The sequence below is a fragment of the Merops nubicus genome, unplaced genomic scaffold (genome assembly GCF_000691845.1).
Source record: "Merops nubicus isolate BGI_N331 unplaced genomic scaffold, ASM69184v1 scaffold2780, whole genome shotgun sequence".
Taxonomy (NCBI): domain Eukaryota; kingdom Metazoa; phylum Chordata; class Aves; order Coraciiformes; family Meropidae; genus Merops; species Merops nubicus.
Window position 1 is genome coordinate 234,263 of NW_008580723.1, and position 15,712 is coordinate 249,974.

Below are 15,712 nucleotides of genomic sequence, written 5' to 3' on the forward strand. Positions count from 1 at the left end.
TTCAGTGCATACGCAGGGCTGGGGGTGATATGTAAGACACATTCACTGTATCTTTAAAAAAAATCCCACATGTGCTTTATTAAAGTTAACTCCTTACATCATGCTGGAAGTTAACCCTTCCTGGCAGCAGATGCTGGTTTTAAGTGTTAACGTTGTCTTTGCATTCAGCACAGTCAAGACCAATGGCAATAGCAGACCCGTGTTCCAAGCCCATTTCTCTGAAAGGAGGATTTTTCAGTCTCACTCTAACAGCAAGCCCCTGCTTGATCTCTGTAACAATTTTATGTGGTGTGAATGATGACGAAGTTTTAGTGGTGTTTCATTTATAGCTGATGTCAGTGCACAGAGTTGCTGCTATGATGTAGAAGAAGATGGCTTGCCTGTTCAAAAACAGCTGAAGAGGAAAGAGAACTGATGAAGAGCTGCTTGTTTTAGTTGATTTTTCATTGCTGTTCCCAGCTAAAGTGGTTATGCAGGGATTTGGGGTGTGCATGACAGCAGGGGTGTAGGCAAAGTTTCTAACTGCCTTTGTTATGTGGTGGTAGGAGAAAGCGGCTCGACTCCAGAGTGAGAAAAATATTTCCCCTCCCCATGGCTATATGGGGCATTTAATTCTGATTGCTCCATACAAGAGAAGGTACAAGAAACAGAGGATGAGACTGCACGTACTTCTATCCTCTCAGTGAGACATGGGGACTCCCAAGGCACTGCAGAGGGGTCAGCATGCCACGAGTGCCAGGTTCCGTGCAGTTCTCCAGGTCCATAGTGAGAAACGTAGTGAGGCTGGAGCCAAGACCTCTAGAACCAAGCTGTAAGAACTCAGATACCTCAGAAGGAGAAACAAATGTAAGTGTGGTCTTCCACAGCATGCAGACCTGCTCCTGCCACTGCGCTTTGCATCCAGCTGTACTTATCCCACTGGACTCAGGGAAAAGCAGTATCAGCCTTTCTTGTAACTAACACCACACTGAGGACCCCTTTTTCTCTTTTGGCCTCTTTTGCATTCTTCTGTAAGAGTGACATGAAAGCCTTGCTGTCTGATTTTGAACTGAAACTAAATAGTGCAAACTTTGTGTTATTTAAATTTTCAAGCTGCTGTTTCCAGCACCGCAAATGCTATGAGGAAGCACTGGAGAAGGAGTGCACATGGGATCCATCAAAGATTTCTACAGATGTCAGCTGCTCTGCTGAAAACCTCACCTGTGGTAAGATTAACCTGTTGCAAGAGTGTAATATTGGAGCCTCACCATGACCAATAAATGCATTTTGGTCTAGCTACCAAAACTCATATATAAATTAAGCAGAAAACACTTCCATGTACAGATTTTTCTTCTCAAGGATGAACACAAATAGTACTACAGAAAGGTGTGAAAGCCCAACTAGGCAGGAAAATTGAAGTAAAATAAGGAGAAACTTGCCAGAGCTTCTCTAATAGGCAGCCTTTTGCTGAGGTTTCCCTGGTTTTACAGGACCACTAAGGATCGCTCAGGATATCTCCACACCTCAGCGATGCAGTGGATGCTAGGGAAAAAAAGAAAGACCTGAAAAACTCTTCCTTTCTGAAGCTTCAAGGCCTGATTTTTATATACTTCACTTTGAGGGGCCAGATTCTTTGTTCACAGGATCATACATACTCATCAGACACAAGAGTATCCCCAAGGAGGGCAGAGGCCATGCTGTTCTAACAGCTACTCCATGCATCACTAATACAGTCTTGGCAAGTGTGGAGTGGAGCTCTTCAATGCCTGGTCAATCCTAATATAATTTTTCAGCTTCTTAAGCAACAACCAGATCTAATTTCCTTTTCTTGTTTCAAACGAAAACCATTTTTGCTATTTAGGCCACTCTATAAAAGTCCAAGTGCATCTAAACATGAATAGTGTTTTTTTTAGCTCTTCACGTGCTTAATAATCAGAAAGCATTTTGTTCAAACCAAAAATATGAAATCTGAGTGTGACAGCTCAGAAAGGTCAATGTGTTGTGTTTTTTTTTTTGATACCCTGAAAGGTAGAAGATTTTGAAGTGGGAAAATAGTATATCCTGGGAAACTGTTTCATAGCCTTTAGAAAGAGAAAAACATATATTCCGTGAAAGGCTTGCAGGCTGTGACTTCTTGAGGTTAGGAGGAACATTTTAATGAAGTCTGTGAAATATTGAAATTGGTATTAGCTGGGATAAGTTTTCTGTGGAAAAACAAAAGGCAGGAAAGCACTGCTTTGTAATCCTCATTACTGTGCAGAACAAACCAGCACAGGCAAGAATTCTGCTGCCAGCTGTGCCAGGCTGCATTGGATGGTGTTTCACAAACCCAAACTGTCTTGGATGCTGAAACCTGACTGTGTTCAACCTGGAGGGTTATAAATAGGCTTGCACTGATTAATACAGACACAAAACTTATATGGGGGAAAAAGGAGGAGGTAGAAAGGTTATTTCAACAGTGCCTTGTTTGAATTTTAATGTCATTTCCAGAGTCTGGAGATCCCTGTGAACAGTTCCTCTGCAACTGTGACAAGGATGCCATTGAGTGCTTTGTGAATGCACATGTTAACTCCTCCCTGAATGGGCTGGATGTCTCCTTCTGTCCATCTCTGCCTACAGGTAATAATAGGGACCTGATCCACTGCCTCCTCCTGCCATTTCTTCTGCTGGCATAAGATTTTGCCCAGTGAGAATGAAGCAATAGCTGGGTGCTTTCCTGCACTAAATCTGGTGGTCTGTCCTATTCTCTGTTTCTTGTGTCCTTTCCATTTACTGCTATTCAAGTGAATACCGAGAGAAAAGAAAGTCAGCTAATTGCCATCCTGGAGCAAGTCCAGGAGGGGTTACCAAGCTGGTGAGAGGGCTGGAGCACATGATGAAAGAGGAGGAGGCTCAGGGGACATCTTTTGGCTGCCCTCAATACCAAGTGGACTATGTAGAGAAGATGGAACCAGACTCCTCCTGGAGGTGCACAAGGACAGAACCAGAGGCAAGAGACAACTGCAACAGGGAAATCCCAGTTAGATATGAAGACATTTTTTCAGGAGACTCCTGCCAACTCTGTGAGGCTCTTGCCAGCCTGAAGGAATGGGTGAAACTTGGGGTGATTAGTGACCCACTGAGGTCACTAGCAGGAAAGCCAAACTGAAAATATTGCTAACTCAAATCTCCCTGTCAATCATGGAAAAACTAGCTGGAAAGGCAAAAACAGACCCCCTTGGCCCTTTTACTTGGTTTCCATCTTTGAAAGAAAAATAATCTCTGAGGATGAAAGAGTTATTTATATCCATTATCATACGGTGATCCATGCTCTATAGCTGAAATTACAGCCTTATAAGACTGAATACCTGTCCTGTGGGAACAGGGCTGGATTAAAACCTTAATTCATATGGATTGCAATCAGAGCATGGCTCATATTCATACACCCCAGTGATAACAACAAACATATACACCTTTATAATGTTCTGGATGCATGCATCCCCTCGTGAATAAGTCAAGGGGGAAGAAAATGCCACAAGAAAGTTTGCATCAAAGCCAGAAAATTGTTTCATGTAAGCCAGTAATCTTTTACTGGGATCAGATGACTCTAATATAAGGTATGACAGTTCCAACACACTACAAATAAAAGGGAAATTGTTAGGTGTTAACAGGAAAATCATGTTGATAAAGACAGATTGAATTTTAGCTCAGTAAATACCTCCATTAATTTTAGTCTCCTGATTATATTTCTTAACATAAAAAAAATGTTTTGAATTAAACTGTTATTTTAGTACTCATTCATGTTATTATCTTTCTATGCAGCTATTCTGCCCAGTGCAGGCTTTGCAAAAAAAAAAAATAATCCTATCTGAAAAATTTCTGCAAAGGATTTCTGAGAAAAGTTTAATGAAATAGGGATCTATTTGCCTAAATCTTTTCTTTAATAGGAACAAAAGCAATGATTTCCTGATTTGTACAATTCAGATTAAATGGAAAAAAAGCCCTTTCTCACAGATTTGTCTATGAGAGAGCTTTCTCCTTTTCAGAAACAACCAGCAAGGGAGAGATGACAACACTTCACACGGAGGGTATGACCTTATCTCTGTAATACTTTGAATAGTATACTAAATCAAGATGTATTTATACTGAGAAAAAATAGTACTTTGGAAGCTATAAGTTCCTTTCTGAGAAGCAAAGACAAGTTTTAGTAAGATATCAAAATATAAAGGGAAAAGAAAAGAGTCTAATAAACCAAAGTACCAATTTTATGACAAGCTTTCACACAGGTGAACAGGAAAATTTCAGCCAAATGACTCCTTTTTCTGAGACAGAATTCAGAAGACAACCCTGAATCTCATTTAGAAATAATGTAAGAAGAAACACAGTAGAAAACACTAATAGTTTCAGATTGATCCTTCTCCATTTGTATGCACATTTTAGGCCTTGTTTCAATGAGGTTTGTAGCCAAGTGCCTGGATTTAAACATTCAAGTTTTCTGATTAAAAGTTCAATTCTTATCTTTATACCTTCACTGTAGGCCACATATTTAAGTACCTGCTGGAAATGCTGATTTCTACCCAATTTCTCTTGTTTAGGTTGAGATTCTTTATGACAGACATTGAGTGACTTCTTTATTATTATTATACTGTATGTTACCGACTAGAATTTAGTATCAGCAGTGAATAAATGCTAAGGCAGGATTTTAATACTGCTACCGTAATTATCAATAATTAAGTTTGTATTTGCTATATTTATATAATATAATAACTCTGCAAAAAGTACAACAGCAGTAATATAAGTTCCATTCTGATCACTGATCCTGTCATGCCAAGATTTAGTCTAAGGCATGACTCTGGAGTAAGAATGTTTTTATTTTTGCAGAATTCCTTCATCATAGGACTGACAAAACAAAGGCTGCAACTGCATCTGTGGAAGGTTTGCAATTACAATGCAAGAAGCACTGTTTTCAGCTCCCAAAAGCTAAAAGAACAAAATACAAGAATAAGCTCTTTGCTTTCTTTCTGCCTTTCTGAAAGGCCTGATATAAAAGCAGATATAATGTTTCAGTAATGGAATTCAAGCCCGAATGAGGAGGTGCAATTTTCCAATTTGTGCATGTGATGTGCTTAACCGGTGCTTACAGTAAGTTTCCCAAGGGCTGAGAATGAGCCCTCTGTGACAAAACCTGTTTTCATCCAAGCAGACCTTTTTTTTTCTTTCCCTGGGAACAGAGGTTGCTGCAGGTGAGCTGTCTGGCAGAGATGTGCTGTGTGGGTGCCAACCACTGGACCCACAGCCAACTGCATATTTGTTGTCTTTAAAGAGACATTATACAAGATCAAGCAGTGACACAAGGAAAAGTTGAGCATGGGTAGTTCCTGAACCACAATACCAAGTGGTTCTTTGTTTTGTTGTTTGTTTGCTTTTTTTTTTTACTGCTACAATCAATAACAATCTCATTCAGGAATGGATACTTGCAGAATCTCATTGCTGCTGTATGTCAAAACTTCCCTCTTCCTACCTGCCTGGTGTGCACTACAGCACAAGAGGCCATGGCCAGCAGTCACCAAAGCCACGGGCAGCTGTGGGAGGGCACACCAAGGTAGTGAGGGCCAAGTTACACAGCTGGAAAACAGAGAAGGACACCAGTTTTGCACCATCCATTGTCCAGTTTAGCTGAAGCACTCTGGTAACGTGTCCCCACCACAAACAGAGCCACACTGTCATGTACAGAGACCCTGTATCTGCCAAGCACACAAGCAAAGTCCGTTGGATGGAGGCGACCAGGCCACTGCTCAACTCAGAGGAGCTTGGGAGTTATTTCGTGGGAGCGAGGAGAAGTGGAAAGCTGCACTTCTTGAGAACTTTGGAACTTGTTTTCAAGTTGCTCCTCTATTTTTCTCAAAGTGAGCCATCGCCCTAAGTATGAATCTGGAATAATGAAAAAAAAAACACATGGAATTTTTTCCATCTTCTCCTTTTTTTTTTTCTTTTTTCTTTCTTTCCTTTTTTTTTTTTTTTTTAAGAAACAAGGCTTCAGATTTAACAGGGTATTTTTATTTTTTAAAAAAGCACATGCACAGAGGTACCTACCTAAAAGGCTTTATGCAGAGTGTAAGTGCTGGCTGTTCGTTCACACCTCTTCTTTATTATCTCCTCTATTATTATTGGATTTTTTTCAAGGTATTTATTGGTCTCACCTAACAACAGCTCCAGTATTAGTTCATGTTTTTCTAGCTGCTTCCAGGAGGCTTGGTTGTAGAAAACAGAGCTCCTGAAGGAGTAAGTGCATCTGTATTTGCACATTTGTAGTAGTCATTTACTTACTGAAAAAAACAATTACTCATGCTCTCTAAAAAGGCATAGTTAGTTCATCATACAGCTCAAAATACTGCCAAGGGACAAAAACCTGTATTATGAATTTTAGAAAGCTGAAAACATATCAGAGACAGCATATCTAACCAGATTTTGAAGGAAAAATTTGGAAAACCATTTATTTAACTAGTTGTCTCCCCATTTAAGCTCAAAGGAGCTTCAACTTTGACAACTGTGGGAACTGCATTAAACCAAAGTTTAGTATTTCTCAGCAACTCATTTAAAGGCAAAGACATTCTTCTGCACACTATATCCTAAAAACACACAAAAAGATGAAGAAATGATTTTTCAGATAATGTGATAGGTAGGTTTAAAACTTACCGAAACAGCTGACAGATGAAAATCATTTTACTAGGTAAAGAAATAAGTTAGAGGTTAGGATAGTATTTGGTCTTGTAGCTGCCTGTCCATACTTGACTTTCAGTGCAGGTGAACAGAAGGTGCTCGTGAGAAATGTGTCATCCTTCTGTGTGCAACAGTGAGATTTTAGACCTAGTCCCCTTTAGTGTATCTGTCAAATGGATTTAATGCCAAATTTGCCACTTCAGCCGTATTTATGCTTCTTTGTTAGTGTAATGCACATCATCTGAATGCAGCAATGAGATCATTTTATCAGTATCACTTTGTCTACAATAAACGCACCACTGAGAAGATCAAGCAAATGTCTGTACATGAAATACCTGAATCTTCCTGCTTTGCCAAAAACAACTCTTCTCAGGAGCTTGACTGTTCACAAGAGTTTGTTCTGGTAACTTATTTTTTGAGTTTACATTTTCTGTCTTGACCAGTGATTTATTTTGAGCACAGTGAGACAGTCCTGGGGACGTCCAAAGCCAGAGGTAAGAGTCTGGTTGTATTTTTGTTGACAAATCAGGCACTCTGGACTCCTGGTGTCTGTGGTGTCACAGACAGAAATCTGCAGCACAGGATTTCTGGATAATACCTCTAGTTCTTCTGCTATCTTGAACATCCTTCAGCAAAACACTTCATTTCTCCTAATTATTCTGATGACCCCTCTTTATGAAACAGGTCTAACAGAGATGTTTGATTAAGCTTTATGATGTTTTCAGTAAAAGTTACTCCAGAAATGCATTGCAGAAATACAGCAGGTAGTTCACAATGATGCCTCTCTGTTTTGGTACAGTTACCACAAGGGACCACAGAGGTAGATCTCCTGCTCCCCCTGTCTTCTTCATAAAAGGTCAGTCACTCTCAGCTTTCCTTTTTCTTTGACTGACACAACAATATTTCATCTGAAAGCATCACGGTCAAAAATCCATGCATGATGATAACAGGGCTGCTGGAGAATCAAATTTAGATCAGGGTCAGATGGCAGATAAACAATGAATAAAATCACACTGAGAAGTATTAGCTGTTCTTTGCCTCAAGCCACTCGTACACACTCCTCATCCAAGTGTTTGTGAAAACCTCTGCACATAAGGGTTTTCAATATAATGGTTGTTTTTTAAAATTACACCCAGGGCATCTGCTGCCAGAAGGTTTAATTTTGATTTTGCCTCCTCCTTTATTATACAGAATTTCAAGGAATTCTTTCCAAGTCTAAAACCTATTTCAGCTTTTGCAGTTGTTGCTGCTTCGAGCACAGTCACCCTGGTAGCTACAGCTGGAAGTGGAGAACCTTGGTAGAACTGGAAGTTTTCGGTGGCCCCTTTGTTCAGAAAGGATCACTCAGGCAGACTGAAATGCACCAGAAAAATGTTAAGGAACAGTGAATATGGAGAGCTGAAACTAGTAAATTTTTGGCTCTGAGTACACTAACTGACTAGTTTTCATATCTCCCAGCCCAATACAGAAATTTGGCATTGCTGTGCTATGCCATGGTCAGAAAAATCACTAAATGTTCTCCTCCTGTAACTTGAATGTATCAGAAAATCTGAGTGTTGTGCTGCAGATCTGCATAGCTCCCAGAAGATTATTTGTAGTATCTATTTTTAGCTCAGTGCAGAATTTCCCAAACTCCACTTTTATTTTCTACATCTAGCAGGAATCACTTTCGTTTCAACACAGCACTGTCAAAAGAAGTAGCATAAAATCTGCACCTTGCTGTGTTATTAAAACTAGCACGTTGCTATTGATCCCTTTCTGCAGCCTTTCAAGGGCTTTGTTGTGTTCTTAGCAGGACTACCATTTTTTTAGATCTATTTTCTTATCCCATGACAGGTTATTTTCAACACATAATAAAACAAGAACATCAGAGGGACAAATTTAGCGCATTTGAGTTTAAGCCAATTAGTAAATTCAGCCAAGGAATTTAAAAGGAAAGGCTTTAAAAGTGCGGAAATACATGTTCACAAGTATTTTCAAAGAATTTGTTTGTTAAATACCACATCCTTCATGCTGACATTTAGCAAAAAATGAAACCATTTGATGTCATTTGATATGTGTTTTCATTGACACGCTAGCATATATAAAAAGGCTAAAAAGAAAGAAAAAAGGTGTTAAGTAATCCCCAGATTAAACAAAACATTTCTGCTCAACAACAAAGCTTCAGATAGTCTAAACATAATTACCAAATAAATTTTTAGGATAAAGAATCTCCTAAAATTATGCTTCTATTCCTTATTTTCCTCTTGGTATTATCCTTGTGGTTGTAGTGTAGTAAATCCTCCAGTTGCCCAGCTCTGCATCAGTCAATTTTCTGTTGCTACTAATGTTGCTCTCAGTTTTGGTACCCTCATGTGAACTGACATGATTTTTAAGCAATTTATTCAGAAAATGATATTTCATGACCTCTGACCTGCATTTCATCTCTCAGTGTGGCAGACTTACCAGCAACCCCTGTTATTTCCAGCAACTGGTACAGCTCTTTACCTCACTATGCAACATCATTTTATTTATTTTTTTTTAAATAGTCAGCAGTTAAAATGGTCACATTTAACCAGCATCATTTCTTCTGAAAAACAACAAAGGTGAAGAAAAGAGACGTGTGGATGCTCTTTGCTTTCCCAGTTTCCGTCTTGGGTTTTTTTTCTCTATGACCATCAATTCACACCAGTTCTTCCTTTGACTGTTTACCTAAAATGAAAACTTTCCATGTCTTCTGCTTTCTGCTTATTCAGAAGAGGATGGATTTATGGACGCTGTAGTCCCAGTGGAAGAGATAACCACCTCCTCAGACTCATTCCCAGCAGATATTATCTCAATGCAAGTCAAAGTTGTCCCTACTGAGAAGATTCCTGCAGGCATATCTGCAAGGACAAAAGAAAAAGGCAAGTAAAAACTGAATTACACCTATTCTAATTTACAGCACTCCCCTGTTCCTGTTCTTAGCTACCTGAGGATTTGGCATTTCTTACAGATCTATAGAATACACTATTTTCTCCCTAAATCTGGATAGACTACATAGAATACAGGGTGCACAACACTGACTGCACTGGAAAGAGCAGGTCACTGTCAAACACTGACCAGGCAAGCTTAACTAACCATTAATGAACAGTATTTTAACTATGAACTGTATATTAAAAGACTGCCGATTGGTTATGGTTATGTGCACTTTTGGACACATTACTGAAATAAGAGTTTATTCTACATTTTCCAGTCTCCTCTATGCATATGTCACCTCCAGAGACAAGCCTTGCAAGTGGGGGCCAGAGCACATCTTCCTCTGGAATAGCTCTGGAACTGTTACTGTCTGACAGGCAACCAAATGAACCTGCACAAAAAGGTAAATGAAGGGATTTTTCTCAGTTACATCTAATGAAACCTTCAACTACTTCTAAATTAAGAGGTAGGTGTATATTAAATATAAATATTGTAGTTGTTCTAAACCAGTGAGACAAGCACATTGTATTGGTAGTTATCAAAACAACAGGATGTGCAGTCATCTGCAAAAGGTTCCATCAGTTTAACCTCTTCCACCAATGTGGTATCATTAACACTCAAAAAACCTATTTATGTTTAGGTTATAAGTACATTCTTCATCCAGTACAAGATCTAAAGTGAGCTTGGTGAATGTTTTCTCTTGCTTTAGTTCTTATCAGTTTAATCATGTAATTGAGGTACTTTATTTTAAAAGCAGCAGAAGCAATGAAAGGACCTTCCCCTGCTCCTCACTCTGACCTCTTGCCAAAGCTTTGCTGGAGTTGGCCTTTTCTCACCATTTCTGATTCTGTTCCAGCTCCTGCTCAGATTTTACTGAGATTCCAAGATATTTCAGACCTGTTACTGCTGTAAATCCACACTGATGGACTGTCCCATCCATCTTGTTGGGCTTCTCAGTGGAGAGAAGCAGTCCCAGATCTGGAAAAGCAGACACAAGGGATCAGCCCATCCTTTCATCAGATTGGAAAATTTGATTGTGAAATATCAGCTCTTAGAGAGTGTACATCAGTGCATGATTCCAGGGTTCGTTCTTAGAGAATTAACATGAGTGAGCAAAGACCCAAGCAAGCACTTGGGCAGAATTTAGAATCATAGAATAGAATCATAGAATCCTTTAGGCTGGAAGAGACCTTTAAGATCATCAAGTCCAACCATTGAGCCAATAGGGCTCTAAAGTCCTCTGCTAAAACAGTTCAGAATCTGTCAGGGTTGGAAGGGACCACAAGGGTCACCCAGTTCCAACCCCTCTGCCATGAGCAGGGACACCTCCCACTAGATCAGGCTGCCCAGAGCCTCATCCAGCCTGGCCTTAAAGACTCCCAGGGATCGGGCCTCACTTTTCCTTCATTTCTCCTGCATTTGGGCTAGAGGCATCCTAGCTCAAATTGACCAGTACTTCAAATGAAAAAAATAAGTTTTTGTTTCCTCCAGCACAACACAGTCTTTGCCCAGCTATCACTTTGCAAGCACAAGAGGGTAGGACTCTGTTTTCTAAATTAGCCAGGACAGAAGCTACTGAATACTCATCTAAGTTTGAACATTTCAGAAGAAAACTTTAACTATGAAGGATTGGAAAGGATTGCAAAATAATCTCATTGTAATCCAGTTTGACTTGTGTCCCTGTCTTCATAGGAATCTCTCTCCCCTTTAAATATTTCCCCCCACTTCTGCTCTCTTGCTCAGTAGCATTCTAACAGCCATAGTACATGGGCTGGAGTAATAAATTAGTAATAGTAAAATGTTGTCTTTAAAAGTTTCTGATAGCTGAGAACATACTTCCATCATCACAAGAGAGCCCCCATTCAGTGAAAACATGATGTGTCAAATAATGTTTTTTGCTTTATAGTATGTGAGAGATTAACCTTTCTGCAAGAGAGAGGAGATGGAAGAGTGAAGAAGGAGCTGCCCCAGCTAGGAGAAATGCTCTTCTGTCTAACTGAGCGCTGCCCAGAGGAATTTGAGTCTTATGGTTGCTACTGTGGCCAGGAAGGGAGAGGCCATCCTGCTGATGCACTGGACAGGTGGGGGCTGCTCTGTAATCTGCCACTAACACTGGGAATTACTGGGATGCCTGTAGACCAACAAAGCCCAGCATACCCTTTGTTTGGTCTTGTGCAGCTACATAACAATAGCCAGGCCACATTTTGAAAAAAATTAAAATGCCCACTTCAATATGTAAAATATGAAATTCCCTAACATCACTAAGACACACTATATTATTGCATCAATGGTTTGGAGAATTTTAGAGACTTACTAACTCAAAATAAGAAGGGAGAACAGTGGGAATTAGAGCAGAAGGAAGAGTATAACAAGAGATGAGGATAAGGGTTACCATGTTTCTATATTTAGTTCGTATTCAGGCCTAAACCACAGCAATTATTCCATCACCTGATGACCCCTCCCCAGCAGAGAAGGGGGATTAGGAAAAGGAGAGGAGATTGTGGGTTGAAATTAAAATTATTTAATGAAACAACAAAACTAATATTAATACTAATGCCAATATAAATAACACAGTTATACTTAGCCCAGTCACAATAAATGGGAACAGAGTCCTCAGGGGCAAAATGGTAAGCAAGCCCCTTTAGGGATGAAAAGAAGCAGGAGGAGAAGGGCAAGGAGGAGCAGGAGCCAGAGAAAGCCCCACCCTCAGCAAACTTCCCTCTTTATAAGGAGCGTGCTGGTTTGGGTAGGAGATACACTTGTGAGGGAGCCAGCTCAGGGCAGCTGCCCTGGCTTTTGTCCCTCTCACCTTAAGCTCCTGGCTGACTCAAAACTGCTAATGGTCTCCATACCATGGGTGGTTTATGATTCTATCCCAGTGGAACCAGGACAACATGAACTTTGGCTAAGAGGTGTTTTGGAAAGTGATTTACAAAAGGAAAAGTTAACATACACCCATGCTGCAGCATCCTTCAAAGAAAGCAGAACTCAAGTGAAGCCCTGCTGGAGCTGGAGCTGAGGACCTGCTGCGACCAACTGTGTGCTGTTGTGGCATGGCAGTCAAAGAGGAGGAATTCTGGAGTCATGCAGAGAATTCAACCAAAGCAAAGAAATCTCCTCTGAGACTGTTGCCTTTACAACTCAAATCTGTCCCTGTGTGGAAGTTCATAGTAGTTGGGGCCATACCAGGTCTGAAGTACAGCACACACGCTTGTCCTACCCTTGCACACAAACAAGACTGCCTACACATGACAAAGCAGGCTAATGTAGGTGAGGGTAGTTAAGGCCCTGGCTACCATGATGCTGTTTTCAGATCTTCACTCAACAGTATTTGGACACTTATGGACGCTTCTCATGGTGGATTAGGTCACAGTTACAACTGTAATGATATGTCTTAAAATTAAAACAAAGCCCCCTAAAAAACTGCAGTACTGTTAAGCAATGATACCAAAGGAATTAGGAAGGAGGTAGTGGAAGTAGGAACAAGTATAGGAGGAGAGTAGGAACAGTTTGGGTTGGTTTTCCTTTTTTATGGAAAGGATATTTCCATTATACAAAACGTAAAATTTCCCTGTTTTAACGAACATTGAAAATAAAAAAATAAAATATTTGTGAGTGCTCTGTGATGCTGGAAGAGTATTTTTTATTTATATCTACTGTTTATTTTAGGTGCTGCTTCTCTCATCATTGTTGTATAGAACAAGTTAAGAAACTTGGATGTCATGCAGAAAGAAGTTCAAGATCCGAAGTTGTATGTTTTGATCACAAGCCAAAATGTAAGTTTGTGTCAGAGGAAATTTCTCATATCCTGGTGACAGTGTACCAGTGCATTGCAAACTGAATGCTACCATGCCTGTGAGCTGAGTATGGAGACAGAAAAGTTTGGCTTACAAAATGTTAGCAATGTAAACTGGAGCTTTTTTTCTAGCTGAGATAAAAGTTATTGGACCACCGTGTATGATGTGACCAAGTCAGCCTGAGAAAATTGCATTCAAATGTTTTATGATTGGAGACAGAAGTCATCTGTTGGTGTCTTCATGTTCACAAATTCAACTAAAGCCAGTCAGACCTTCAGCTGCCCAGCATCTTGGTGTCAGGCTTATATTTAGATAATTAAAGATGAATTTGGAGAGTAAAATTCAAGGCAGATTTGAAAACTTTATTTTCAAAAGCTCATGTACCCACGGCAAAACACTGACTAATTGTAACTGCTTTCAAACACTAATTCTGAAACTTCTTTCTAAGGTATTGGTTGGACCATGTGTGAGAAACTCCTGTGTGCTTGTGACAAGACAGCAGCCGAGTGCATGGCTTCTGCCTCTTTCAATGAAAGCCTGAAGTTCACACACAGGCAAGAGTGCCAAGGGGAGAAAGTCTCATGTCAAAGGGACCCTTATGAAAGGCCTCCAGCTGGCACAGAAACAGGCACCGCCGTCTCCAGCTCCGAGGAGAGCAGTGAGGAGGAAGGTCCACTGAGGACCTTAAGACGAGCAAAGAGAGAGAGACACCATCCCATTGGGAACTCCAGAACTGTGCAACGTGAGGGCAGATAACCCACCACCACCACAGGCTTGAGGAGCAGCACGGAGACCTTCACCCTCAGCCTCTGCGGACCTTACCCGTCCTTACCACTCTACAGGCTGCCTTGCACTTCCCAGCTCAGAAATCATGTAATCATAGACTAGGGATTAAATATTAGGCTGTATAACTCCTTGTCGTAGTGAAGCTGGCACTCTGCACCATCTGTTTAGGTCAGATATTACCCTAAATACTTATTTGACCGTATTCTGTGTTATTTCACTCAATTTGTATGTAAAAATTGTTCTGACCAAAGATTGATTTTTGTTCAGACTGGATGTTGCTGATGGTGGTTAAGTATTTCAGGTTTTTAATTAAACCAATCTGCAATGACGTCAATTCCTTTTGCAGACATTCTTCATTTACTGAGCTTAGAACAAAACACCCAAAAGAGCAGCTAAGGTTAGATTAAAATTAGTTCCTTCTTCCCTTCTGATCTAATTGCAATTTTTTAACCCAGAGTTTTTGCTGGTCAGTCAGATCATGATAGTAAAGGGCACATTCCTTGCCCCAAAGCTCTGTTCTATACATGGTTACCTCCAGTTTGGAGAGATTTCAGGATGCTAAAGGGAAATAATTTAAAGGTTCTGCTTGCTGGAATCAACTAAAACTAGTGTATTCTGAAGTATGTAATGTAAAGCTGGAAGCTTTTTGCTTTTTACTGAACCAAAGATTTATTAGGGTTTTTTATTCCCCCCAAAATTCACTAGTCATAAGGTTTACCAGTTCAGAAAACAGAAATATAATAGAATCATAGAATGTTTTGGGTTGGAAGGGATCTTAGAGATCATCTAGTTCTAGCATCCTTCCACTAGACCAGGTTGCTCAAAGCCCTATCTAACCTGACCCTGAACACTTCCAGAGAGGAAGCATCCACAACTTCTCTGGTCAGCCTGTCTCATCACCCTCACAGTACAGAATTTCTTCCTAATATCTAATCTAAATCCACCCTCTTTCAGTTTAAAACTGCTAGCCCTCATCTTATCACTACACTCCCTGATAAAGAGTCTCTCCCCATCTTTCTTGTAGGCCTCCTTGAAGTACTGAAAAGCCACAATAAAATCTTCCAGGAACCTTCTCTTCCCCTGGCTGAATAACTCCAACTCTCTCAGCCTGTCCTCGTAGGGGAGGTGTTCCAGCCCTCTTTGTGGTCCTGCTCTGGATCCACTCCAACAGGTCCATGTCCTCCTTGCAGCAGCAACAGAGGAGACAGAGCAGCAGCTGATGTTATGCTGTGGAAACACTACTGTGCTGTACGACTGGCTGCTTTTTAAAAAGGACAAATCCTTTGTCTGCCCCAAAGCAAAGCTTTAGAAACTGTTTTGGAACAATTTGCCTGTGGGAAATTTTCTTTAAAGTTGCAGAGTGTGTGACTGTTGGTGTGAACAATATTAATAACAGCAGATCTCAACAGCACTTCCTGTGACAAGCAGCTCCCTATTTTCAGCCTTCTTTGGGCTGAGAGAGGGTTGTTTGGCCTGGAGAAGAGAAGGCTCCAGGGAAACCTTATAGTGACCTT

The 15,712-nt window shown here is 40.4% G+C and overlaps 1 protein-coding gene across 1 annotated transcript in view; it reads left to right on the forward strand.

Annotated features, from left to right (window-relative positions):
* Positions 1–14,168, forward strand: part of OC90 (otoconin 90) — a 21,689-nt gene extending 7,521 nt beyond the window's left edge. Inside the window, exons 5-15 of the mRNA XM_008935937.1 lie at positions 1,093–1,205; positions 2,470–2,598; positions 4,840–4,893; positions 6,771–6,773; positions 7,122–7,172; positions 7,478–7,534; positions 9,414–9,563; positions 9,920–10,018; positions 11,522–11,696; positions 13,285–13,391; positions 13,861–14,168. Of these exons, the coding sequence (XP_008934185.1) occupies positions 1,093–1,205; positions 2,470–2,598; positions 4,840–4,893; positions 6,771–6,773; positions 7,122–7,172; positions 7,478–7,534; positions 9,414–9,563; positions 9,920–10,018; positions 11,522–11,696; positions 13,285–13,391; positions 13,861–14,168 (1,246 nt within the window). The remainder of the gene's footprint in view (positions 1–1,092; positions 1,206–2,469; positions 2,599–4,839; positions 4,894–6,770; positions 6,774–7,121; positions 7,173–7,477; positions 7,535–9,413; positions 9,564–9,919; positions 10,019–11,521; positions 11,697–13,284; positions 13,392–13,860) is intronic.
* Positions 14,169–15,712: the final 1,544 nt, after the last annotated feature.